The sequence below is a fragment of the Oryza sativa genome, chromosome 4 (genome assembly GCF_034140825.1).
Source record: "Oryza sativa Japonica Group chromosome 4, ASM3414082v1".
Lineage (NCBI taxonomy): Eukaryota > Viridiplantae > Streptophyta > Magnoliopsida > Poales > Poaceae > Oryza > Oryza sativa.
The window spans coordinates 35,566,010-35,578,428 of record NC_089038.1 but is presented as its reverse complement, the minus strand read 5'-3'; the positions used below and the strand labels follow the sequence as shown (position 1 = coordinate 35,578,428).

Below are 12,419 nucleotides of genomic sequence, written 5' to 3'. Positions count from 1 at the left end.
TCTTCTCATAGGATGCTTAATTAGCTAATACTAGTAACCATTGCCATCACATCGATCGATGAAGTATCAATAGGATTACATCTAGCCATGCATCTACCGATCTACGTGTATAGTCTCCTCGTTGCTCCAAAATTTCTATCATTTTCCCGTTTGTCTTAGCGTGTACTCACGTTCGGGCGGTTTGACAGAGACAGCGACCTCACGCAGCATTTCGTCTCATTCTCGATCGCAAGTCAAATTCACAGGATTAATCAACCAAAACTAGCAACTTAGCGACCATTAGTTAAGTGATTAGCCGCAGATTAATTGCAAATCCAGCACTGTACACCTCAGACCGAGGCCTACCGTTTACCAAAGTTTTGGCCTTTCTCATGTCCTCATCACTAGTCTTTACCCTGGATTTCTCTTTGGAATGCATCATGTCCTGTTCATTTGACGCTATTCTTTCTCTGAATTTTGCTCCTAACGTTTCAGCTAGCCGCATACATGGACGTAAATTAAAGTATCGCATTCAATTCAGATGAAAATGAATAACAACTTAACAAGAGTCTGATTATTCACTAAAAACAGTGTGCTGAAGGCCTAAAACATCGCCTTAATCAAGCGTTACAGATGACAAGCCGCCATCATCCGTATCGAATAATTATAATTATATTCCATAAACTGCCCCGTGATAATGAAATGATCTATAGTTTGGGTCAGATCAGACAGATCTGGAGTCGGTAGAGGAGATTATAATCTATCAGTTCAGTTCACCTAGAGCAAGAAAACAATGAGCACACTGTATCAGAAAAAAGAAGAAACAACAAACAAATGCTTAGTCTTTTACTTGCCACATGCAAACCTTCCTTAATTCCAAGTCCAACTGTACTTGTAAACAATTGGAGGGATGAGCTGCATAATTAACAAGTGTGGTCAAAGATGCCCTGCTGGTCATTAGAGGTCGCCTAGGCAAATTTCTCGTTTATATCTGCCTAGTAATTCACCTAGACAAATCTTACGTCTCCAACAAGAGGTGCAGGCCAAAACATTGAGAAATCCACTGTAAATTAAGCAAATTAAGTAATAGAGGAGCAGCGGCCTCCTAGGCGTTGGAGACCTCACGTCACTGGCCATTTTTCTCTCGATAATCCAATTGTTTTATCTCACCTCGTCAACTCTTTTCTGCTTCATCTCACTCGCTTCACCTCTAGCATCGCGCGCGCACGAACTGAAACAAACTTATCTTATAATTTGGTGCAAGCTAGTTTTTTTTTAATTTAAAAGGGTATCATGCAATGCTCGTGGCCTATTATGTGCAGTACTATAATCTTGATATTATTCACGAATGGAGATCTTCATCTCATTTACTACAAAAGCACTATCTGCTTAGGCAAATCACTTGGATCGAAGATAATGTTTGATTTTTTTTCTTGTTTTCTGAAGATTTTATTTACAAAATCAACCAACAAAATATTTTCAAGTTACTATAAATATTTTTGACAATGATATGATAACTCCAATATATGTCTATGGCAATACGATACTTCGTTATGGCATGGCTAGTCAACAACAGTGGCCTGGACAAAGGATTTATTAGTATTGAAAATGAGGCATGAGGAGTGTTTTTTTTTTACAAAAACAAGAAAAAGATTCTGAAAATAAAAAAAAATCAGTTAGTGCTATTACTCCCTCCGGTTTCATTTTAATTGACGCTTTGGACAATGACACGTTCTACAAGATATACATTTGAGCTTATTTTTTATTATAATATATACAATAAATAAATGCATGTTTATTTTTATTATAGTGTTTTGAAAGACAAATCTATATATGTTTTTCTAGTTTCTTTAAACTAAATATTTTTAAAGTTATTGATGGTTAAAGTTATAAAAGTTTAACCTCAATCTTATCCAAAACGATAATTAGTATAGAACCAGAGGGAGGGAGTAAAGAAAAAGTTTGGGGCGGTGACAAGAGAGAATCAAGTTGTAAGATTAATCAACTGAGGCGTCACCTTCATGGAAGGCTAGCAACAACCAAAGAGCTAGCTAGCTACCTTGACCGACCGAATTCTTTAATATTCGGGCAGCTCATGCTCGTGCTCTCGCTCATGCGTGTGGACTTTGAATCCATCCACCTCATCCTCCTCCCGCGTACTCCATAAAACTACTCGGATTCGATCTCTTCCTCCAGTACTCCCCATCTCCCATCCACCATTGCTGCCATCTCCACCACATACAATACAACAACTACTACTCAGCTCACCATCACCGGAGCAAGAGCCAAGAAGACGACGACGACGACGAGCTAGCAGCAGCATTGCAACCGACGGCAATGGAGGAGCAGCAGCAGGTGGAGGTGGAGGTGGAGGTGCCGTCCTACTTCGTGTGCCCCATCTCGCTGCAGATCATGCGCGACCCGGTGACGCTCCCCACCGGCATCACCTACGACCGCGACGGCATCGAGCGATGGCTCCTCACCGCCGGCACCTGCCCGCTCACCAAGCAGCCCGTGCCGCCCGACTGCGACCCCACGCCCAACCACACCCTGCGCCGCCTCATCCAGTCGTGGTGCGCCCTCCACGCCGACCATGGCGTCGACCTCGTCCCCACCCCCAAGCCCCCCGCCGACCGCGCCCGCGTCGCCGACCTCGTCTCCCGCCTCCGCGCCGCCACGAGCTCCGCTGCCCTCCTCGACGCGCTGCGCGAGCTCAGGGACGTTGCCGCCGAGAGCGAGCGTAACAGGAAGCTCCTCGCCGCCGTCCCCGGCGCGGTGGATGTTCTGGCCGCCGTCGTCGTCGCGTCGTGTCGAGACGCCAAGGCCGCGTGCGACGAGGCCCTCGAGATCGTCTGCTCGCTGGAGCTCTCGGAGCGGTGCCTGGCGCGGCTCGTCGAGAGGAACGAGGAGCTCGTCGACGCGCTCGTCGCCACGCTGCAGCGGACGAACACCACGTCCCGGGCGCACGCGGCGCTGCTCCTGGAGGCCGTGACGGCGGTCATGCCGTCGAACAGGCTGGTGTCCCTCCCGGAGGAGGTGTTCGGTGAGGCGGTGCAGCTGCTCCGCGACAGGGTATCGAGCCCGGCGACGAGGGCGGCGCTGCACGTGCTGGTCGGCACGACGTCGTGGGGCCGCAACCGCGTGAAGGCGGTGGACGCCGGCGCGGTGGCGGTGCTGGTCGACATGCTCCTGGACGGGCCAGTCGAGCGGCGCGGGTGCGAGCTGGCCCTGGCGGCGCTGGACCGGATGTGCGGGTGCGCGGAGGGGCGGGCGGCGCTGGTGTCGCACGGCGCGGGCGTGGCGGTGGTGGGGAGGAAGGTGCTGAGGGTGTCGGAGGTGGCGAGCGAGAAGGCGGTGCGGGTGCTGCGGTCGGTGGCGAGGCACGCGGCGACGGCGGCGGTGGTGCAGGAGATGGGGCAGACGGGGGCGGTGGAGAAGCTGTGCGTGGTGGCGCAGTCGGAGCAGTGCGGGGAGAGGACGCGGGAGCGGGCGCGGGAGACGCTGCGGCTGCACGCCAGAGCGTGGAGGAACTCGCCCTGCTTGCAGCCTCACCTCCAGGCCCTCTACCCTTCTTGCTGATCGAATTCTGATTCATGATCACCGGCCTCATCACTAGCTAGCTACCAACATACAGCACAGAGAGAATTGAACACTTGTTCGATTCTTCCTTTCGCTCGATTAATTTTATTGAGTTGAGATCGTTCGATGTAGTCCTATGAATCAAAGTGTACAGATCGACGCAATAGATGAACTAAATCATGCGCGAGCTTTTTTTGTTTGGGTCTCGAAATATCTCCTTATAATCGTCTACTGTCAAATTATTCTTAATTTCGATCTTGGAAGCTGAGTTCTGTACATAAAATTTAGAACTATATATAGCTAGTTTTTCCACCATCATCGATCGATCATAGACGACCAGAGTGCTGGTCAATTGACATGCAGAAACGCCCAGAGGTCTTTCAGCTAGCTACATAAGGTGGTGGGCTAGCCGACCTGGATTAAAGTCTCGCTCCTTTTATTTATTTGATATAAGGTTATTTTTTAATATTCGTATTTTTTTTCTAGTAAATCGACATGCAATAATGTTTTTGTACATCGGAGATTCATTCATCGAGAGCTAGATCGATCGATCGATCGATCGATGAGGATAATCCAGCCCTGTCCGTCTGGGCCTTGAACTCGCGGAACACACTGCTTGTCCTCCTCCGTGAAGCACTCAAGCATGCAGGCATCTGCATCCATTTGGTCCACCTTCATGTCGAGGAACAATCTCATAAATGTAGGCCAAACGGGAAACTTAAGCCCATGAAGGGCCCAGTACTTCTAATCTCGAGGGCCATCTTAGGCTTGGCATCATTTCGGCACACAGCATTTGGGCCTAGTGGTACTGTCCCATGCAGCCAACATCGAAGAAAGTCTACTATTCATCTCAAATGATGGTACACGTTTTATTTGCGTCTCTCAACCATAAAATCAGGTACAAAGCGTCCCTTAAATTCTAAAATCAGTACAAATCAAGTTCCTTGACGCTATTAAGGACGGTTTCAACTGACGTGACGCCTATAGGACGGTTCTATAGTTTCGTGGGCCCTAGGCGAACTCAATGATATGGGCCTTTTAGGCTACTTGTGTTTTGGAGAGAAATTACTAAATATTTTTCTATATCTTAGGTGGTGTTCTTTTCTCCTGAAGATGAAGATAAAGATTAAGTTTTTTTTATGTAAAACGAGGTGTTATTAACGTATAATTGATTGAGTTTTAATTATTACAAACTTGGAAAATAGAGTAATATGATATTTTAGAACAACTTTCATATAGAAAGTTTTTGCACAAAACGCACCGTTTAGCAGTTTGAAAAGCGTGCTACGAAAATCTTTATCTTTATCCAACTCTTGTTGGAGAAATGAACGGGAAGTGTGATGTACATAAAATAGTTGTTTGCATCATTCCGATAGATACGATTTTCGTGAGATCATCGTTGATAGGAGAGAGGAAGGAGGAAAAAGAGAAAGAAAATGAAGCGTACGTAGGGGAATTGAAGAAAAAAAAAAGAGATTCAATTTGGTTCTGGATCCGCCCCTGCGTTTGAGTTAAGCACACGTATATTACTGTATATATTTCGTGTTGCACGTGTATTGGCTTATTAGTTTGGTTTTCCTTAGTTGGTTAATTTGACTTAGGGGTGCGGCATGCATATGTTTATGCAGCATTCATGGATTGATATATTCTGTTGGCTTGAGCTAATTACATGCAGCAAATTAATCGTGACATCTTCATGTTAATCGTACATATTGGTAGATAGCTTCTACTGGTCGATAGTAGTCTGGCAGCCCAACATGTATTATGTATACGTATATGTATATACATTATACATCGAGTGATCTATCTAGTATAGCCACAAGTGCAAGCATATTTCTCTTTTTTGGTTGATTAGCTTGCTGCCGCTCTGCCGTATTAGTTAAGCATATAAATATACGGTCGAATAAACGGCCTACGGATGGCCCCCTCCTTACCTTCTAGCCTGAGCCCTAGTCGGTCGCATCACCTGTCTAGGTGCCTAAGTCAGCGCTACCTATGCGGCTTGTTGACTTAGTCTTTATCCCATATAACTTTTAGGTGGCACATATTAGAAGTAATAATAATAAAAATAATAATAAAAGATAGATCATAAAAGGGACTCACGTATCACATGGTGCCAGTAGAAAAATACTAAAATAAAATATGTTGGGCCCACATGTCAGTGGGTGTCTGTAAAAAAAAACACTACACATTAGCAAGGGCTTCTATGATTACAGCCAGGTCATACTAATTGTGGTACTAGTGCTAGCTGAGTATGTTGAATTTCAATGAAGAGGACATGGCCCCTAAGGAGTCACTATGGATTCTCGATAAGTCACTATGGGCGCTCGATGAGCGCTAGTGCGAGCACCACAAGGTTGCATGAGACATCAGCAACAAGAGGTTGTGCTTCAATGTCATCAAGCAAAGCATGCGTCACAGCTACGAGTTCCAACAACCCTTCCTAAGCTAGGCATAATCTCTTCGGCAGAGGTTGACATCGCATCCCACAACCTCGCATCTTTGACGGCGAGAAGCACTAAGGCGGGTCTGTCGATGTGGTCATGTGCAACGACCTCCCGGTAAAGTTGATTGGCATGTCAACTCTCTTAGGACGAACAAGTTGGTGTCATTGTCGGTGTAGTAGCTCGTGTACTGTGACACAAGGAGCCATGCAATGGTGAGTAGAGAGCGTCAACTCTCTTAGGACGAACAAGTTGGTGTCATTGTCGGTGCAACAGTTCGTGGACTGCAATACGAGGAGTGCAACGCAACTAGGAGATCAGTGCATTTTTCTACATCGAGAACAATGGCGGTTTGGCGTTGGATGACTACCCTACATAGTAAGCAGGATTTCTACTAGAAGGTCACGAGCCCCGTCATCACAATCGACGTCCATGTACGAGTGGTTATATACAAGGAGATCAAGTTGAAGGAGGCGTGGCATCCCGACCCGTCATAGTGGAAGTCAATGTTGGAAGTCAATGCCAATTGGAGTGCTGATGCCCAAGGCCCTTCAAGCACTACTTATGTGTCCGGCAAAAAATATTGGATTATGAGAAACTCATAACACAAACGATAGAGAGATGACGGTTACATGTTGATGAAACTACAAGTGCACGTGATCAATTGCATGATCAGGAGCGAATCCAACATGGGTGTGCTGGGGGCCCATGCCCCCTATCCTGGTGGATTTCTATATCCAAACATGCATGCGTCATCACGAAAAATTAGCGCGATGACGGACGAAAACGCAGACAAAAAGATGTGACGATCGGAAAGTTACGCATTTTTAAATTAGTTAAGATATAGGGTGTGCTAAATTGTATCCATCGTCACATATTAATCATTATCCCATGTTATGTAAAGCTGGGACAAAGCCTTTTATAAATAAATAAATCATCATCGTATATTAATTCGTATGTACATAATACAATAAGCCTGTCAGCTGCTCGTGGAAATGATATTATATGTAGAGATAATCTAAGAAATGCTATCGACAAGCTTCCAAATCCAAGAAATGTCATTGATAAGTGTGAGTTCCAAGAAATACCATCATACAAACGATTTTCTCCTCGTTGTTAGGGTTCCGTTCATTCCGCGTCGTTAAATACACTGTTCATCCTATACTCCCTCCATTCAAAAGTTTAAGACCTATTTCTTTTTACACCAAGACCAATGAGTAATTAATTCATCCATCATATGACGAAACCAATGAACATGCAACCAATAAGTACTAAAATGACTTCTTGGGCTCTTTCAAAAATTTAATATAGCACATAGTGACTAAATATGATTTAGATTTTTGGAAAAACTTTTGGACTTAATAACACGGAATGTACGCAACCCTAACGGTGATGGCATTTTTGGGATAAAATCATTTCTACGATGGTATTTCTTAGAACTGACACTTGTCGATGGTATTTCTTGTATTTGGACGTTTGTCAATAGCATCTTTGGATTATCTCTTATATGTGTGGATTTGCTAAACATGAAAAATCAATGGCACAATCTGAAGGCCCATGTTGGGCTTGTCGGCATGGGCCACTGATAGCATTTGGCCCATCCATCTTCTCATTCAGCAGCATGCAGCAACATCATTACTGTTCCCTGTTCTGCATTCCTGCATGCTGTTTTCAAAACAAACAAATGCTCCCTCCGTCCTCTAATATTAGAGATTTTGATATTTTACTTATACTGTTTGACCACTCGTATTATTAAAAAAATTACGCAAATATAAAAAACGAAAAGTTGTGCTTAAAATACTTTAGATAATAAAGTAAGTCACAAATAAAATAAATAATAATTTTAAAATTTTTGAATAAGACGAATGATAAAATATCAAAATTTCTTATATTAGAGTACGGAGGAAGTATATGGGCTTGGCTACAGATCAGAGTTGAGAAGCCAACTCATTGCAAGGAAAAGAAAATGGCACACCTACAGCCCTACGGTATTAAGAATACTTTAGCTCATCATCATGTATTGGAAGAGGACATGTATGATAGCAGGGCATGGACCACATGCACACAAGATCCACGGAACAAACTGCAATAATCCTCGAGCATCGACCTAGCTGCCCCTTGTTTATGCATGCTCTCTTTTCTTCTCTTCTCATCTCATATCGTAGCACCACATTGACTAGTAATAGAATGCATAGTATATACTACTGCATAACGAAGGAATATAGTAATAGTGGGAGTATATACTTTTCTGAACTTGCACAGAATTGTTGTCGGTGTTTATAAACAACCGAAGTCTCTCTCACTCTCTCTCTAATTTTCAAAAAATAAGCTTACTGAAGTTTATATTGCACATACTTCTCTGAACTTCTGCAGAAATTCTGTCTGTATTTATAGCTAACTGAAGTTTACTACTGGTATAGTATAGTATATACTTCTCTGAACTTCTGTAGAAACGCTGTCTGAATTTATAGCTTGTTTCCTGAGCAAATTTTTGCAGACACAGAGACGGTGTGGAGAATCCGGCAAATGCAGACGAAAAAATATCAAAAACTGAATAGAAATATATGTGTAGGGCCAAAAGTGATACTACTAATTAAGTAGTGCCACTTGACAACCACATGCATAGAGATGATCTGAACGAAGAGGAGTTCGTGGTGGGCTTATTCAATTTCAATCTACCTATCTGTGCCAATTGTTGGTTAGCTCTCGTGTTAGGGGCTGTTTGGTTTCCAGCGACTTATTACAAGTCCCTGTCACATCGGATGTTTGGACATTAATTTGGAGTATTAAACATACACTAATTATAAAACCCATTCCATAAGTTTGGACTAATTCGCGAGACGAATCTTTTGAGTCTAATTACGCCATGATTTTGACAATGTGATGCTACAGTAAATTTTTGATAATTATGGATTAATTAGGCTTAAAAAAATCGTCTCGCGGATTAGCTCTCATTTATGAAATTAGTTTTTTTATTAGTCTATGTTTAATATCCTAAATTAGCGTCCAAACATCCGATGTGACATGGGCTAAAAAGTTTTAGCCCCATCTAAACACCCCCTTAGACTGTCAGCATAAGAATATACTTCCTCCGTTTCACAATGTAAGACTTTCTAGCATTGCCCACATTCATTTAGATGTTAATGAATCTAGACATATACTTTCTAGCATTGCCCACATTCATTTAGATGTTAATGAATCTAGACATATATATGTGTTTAGATTTATTAACATCTATATGTATGTGAAAAATGCTAGAAAGTCTTCCATTGTGAAACGGAGGGAGTACTATATATCAGCATCAGCATGACAGCATGGGAATATAATGGAATCTCAGCTGTTAAACTATGCTTATCTCATTTGGATAACTCACGACGCCACCGTGGCAGATCTTGCTACCAGCCAGCTGCTTGCTCTGACAATACCAACTTTAATGATGATTAATAATGCCGATCTTTCAAAAAAGAAAAATCAGTACTAGCTTGGTTAATTAATGGCAGTCCTAATACTAATACGATTTGAACACATGCTTATACTGCAGTGCTAATTGGAGTACTCCATTGTCGTTTACACTCCATATACGTGCTGGATCCATTGTCGTTTGTTCCACGTACGCGTACGACATGACACATTTTGTCTGTGTTCTTCTTCGTGGGTCAGATAATGCTCGCGTGTTTCGTCTTATGATTGATTGTCACATACAAGTAGCTTATGCATCGATCGATCACACTATCAGCTTGCAGCCGCACTCCAATTGATCAATTAGCCGATTGGTTGACGTTGATTGATTGATCAGACTGGCTAAATCCTGTGCAAACTTTATGGGTAATTAGTCACTGAACCTATGTCCTCCTAGTCCTAGCTAGCTAATCAATTCGATCAGTGGCTGACGATGAACAGAGATGAGGGAGAGGAGAGGAGATGAGTGTCGGTGGAGCGGCCCGGGCGTCAGGACACCGACGACGCATATGCAGTGCAGCAGATGCTGGCCACTGGCCAGTGGGGACGACGAACAGACTGGACTAACGTACTTGCGGCTCATTCACTCCACCCTTAAATTCATTTCACCCGACAAATTAATCAGAGTCTATGGCTTTGCTTAATTACTCCTAGATATAATCAAGTACGCACTCACCCGATCCATGCAGCTTTCTTTGACGAGACCGACTCTTAATTGGTTTTGGGGGCACGTTATAGCAGGTCCAATAGCATGCTATAAGCCAGCTGCAAACATATTTTAAGGAGATAAATAAGAAGAGAGAAGAGCAGCGGGCTACAGATTTGTAGCCAGCTGTAGCACGAACTCCAAGACGCAGTGTGTGTATGATAGGTGAGACCAGATATTAATAGTGTAGTATATAACTATTGTATTAATGAGCTATTATATTGGTTATAAATGAATTGGAGCTAGTAGTTGGCTATACTATTGAACTTGCTCTTACTGATTCCGGCTGTTCTGAAGACTGATGAGACTGAGAGAGAGCTGGCTGTAATCAAGAACATTTCAGTGCAATGTTAGTAACTGACCGGAGGTGTTTCTTCAGCTAGCTCGTACATCCAGCAAGCTGCGAGCTGGCTAGCATGCGTGCTTCTGTTGAAATTTTGCTACTAGCTAGCTCAGATCTTCTAGTTAAACTCATCGTACTGATAAACAATTCAAGGCGCGGCGAAGAAAATGGAAGGCAGGCCAGTTGTCTCGTTGTAAGTTCAACTTCAGTGGCGTCAACCGTCAAGTCCGAAACTCTGAAAGTTAACTTCTGAATGCAGATTCATGCATGCCATTTACTGAATTGCTACTTCATACGCCGAGATTACTAAAGAACTTGATCACACAGTGTCACACTATAAACATATACTCCACCAATTAATTCAGGTGGATCTGCTTGCATGAGCAGCATCTGTTTCCTGTTACTTTCACAGCAAGGAGCTTCATACGTACTGTACGTACCTGCAGATATATAGACAGACAGGTTTCAGTTTCACTGGAGATAGCCTGCATGGTCAGCGTAATCCTAGTACAACCGATCCATCTGATTCGGCACCCCATGCATGTGTTCTTGGAGTGTAGATGCAAATTGCTCAACAGCTAGCTACCTAGCTAGCTGTATTAGCGTCTTCCTGGAGGCAAATCTGCACACTGGATTGGAATATTTGATCAGTAACATGCATAGAAGCACATAGGGAGAGTATTAACAATTTAGTAATTGACATGAGCTAGCAGCAATATGCTGTACAAGTGCACAAATCCAGACAAGTGGAGTACAATTGTAGCATAGCAGAATAGATAAATGGGATAACTGAAGCATGAGCATGTGCTAGTTCTTTTGACTGTATATATGTATCCATAGTGCAGTAGTATGGATACATGTTGCTTTCTCTCTTTGACATTTTGCCCGGTAGCTGCTCGACAACAGATTAACGCTCTCCATTCCTCCCTTTTCTGCAACACAAAGTCACAAAGACATGCAAGCGTGCCTATCTTTGTCTTTTGCACACCGACTGTATGAGCGAACAATTATTCTTTTAACTGTATATCTTTTTCTACCTATCTAGTATTTATCTACTACTATGCATGATGATTTCTGCACCTTCAGAAAATTCAGACTACTCAAGGATTAACACTTTCATCTTCAGAGAAATTAAAGAAATTTGCAGAGAGGCTGGTATGTTTTTCTTTTATGCATTGCCCAGCAGCAGCAGGAACATCATATATTATACAATTCCCAGGCAGTTTTCAGAGAAAAGGCCGGTGCTGAAGAACAGAATCATTGCTCCACATGGTCCTTCTCCTTCCTTGGTAGACTGAATGCTAATCTGTCAAGACAAGGACACAAAAAACATAAGACACAGGAAAGCAAAAAACTGCATGCATGCTTTGATTGAGTGATGAAAGGAAGGAAGGAACATGCATGGCCATCACTACCACTACCAGACTAGGACTGCTACTATGTCCATCACTAAAAGCCTCAAACCCCAGCCGGTAGTGAACAAAGTGCAAACAAGAACAAAAAGTAAACCGGAAGCTTCACTGCAATGTGGACTTCAGCTCCTTGATAAGTTGGTATATACTGTAGCTGGTAATGCCAAATTTTGTACTGATGCAATGCACTAGTAAAAACTGTCTATTTGGAGTACCAGGTTGGTAGATGAGTGGGTTAGGCTACATACATTTGTGAAAGGAGAGAAGCATATTTAGCCGAATAATCGTGCAAATAGCAAAAACTGAACCAAAAACATGTATATATGCAGAGATAGCGAAAACCAATATGTATATGGCACTAGAAATGAATGCAAATTGTTACTCTATAGGGGGAGGGACAAGAAGGAGATGATGCCACTTTATTAAGGTGGAGTACATAGCTGTGGAACATTCAGAGCCGCGAGACGTGAGATGTTTGTCATCACGCACAATGTATG

At 43.1% G+C, this 12,419-nt stretch overlaps 1 protein-coding gene across 1 annotated transcript; it reads left to right on the top strand.

Moving 5' to 3' along the window:
• Positions 1–2,173: 2,173 nt before the first annotated feature.
• On the top strand, positions 2,174–3,763 carry LOC4337468 (E3 ubiquitin-protein ligase PUB23). The gene has a single exon (XM_015778711.3). It carries the CDS (start codon positions 2,317–2,319, stop codon positions 3,556–3,558), a length of 1,242 nt encoding a protein of 413 aa, XP_015634197.1. The 5' UTR covers positions 2,174–2,316; the 3' UTR covers positions 3,559–3,763.
• Positions 3,764–12,419: the final 8,656 nt, after the last annotated feature.

Bases quoted from the DNA above. Each gene is read 5' to 3' on its own strand.
- LOC4337468 (XM_015778711.3), top strand. From the start codon at position 2,317: ATGGAGGAGCAGCAGCAGGTGGAGGTGGAGGTGGAGGTGCCGTCCTAC.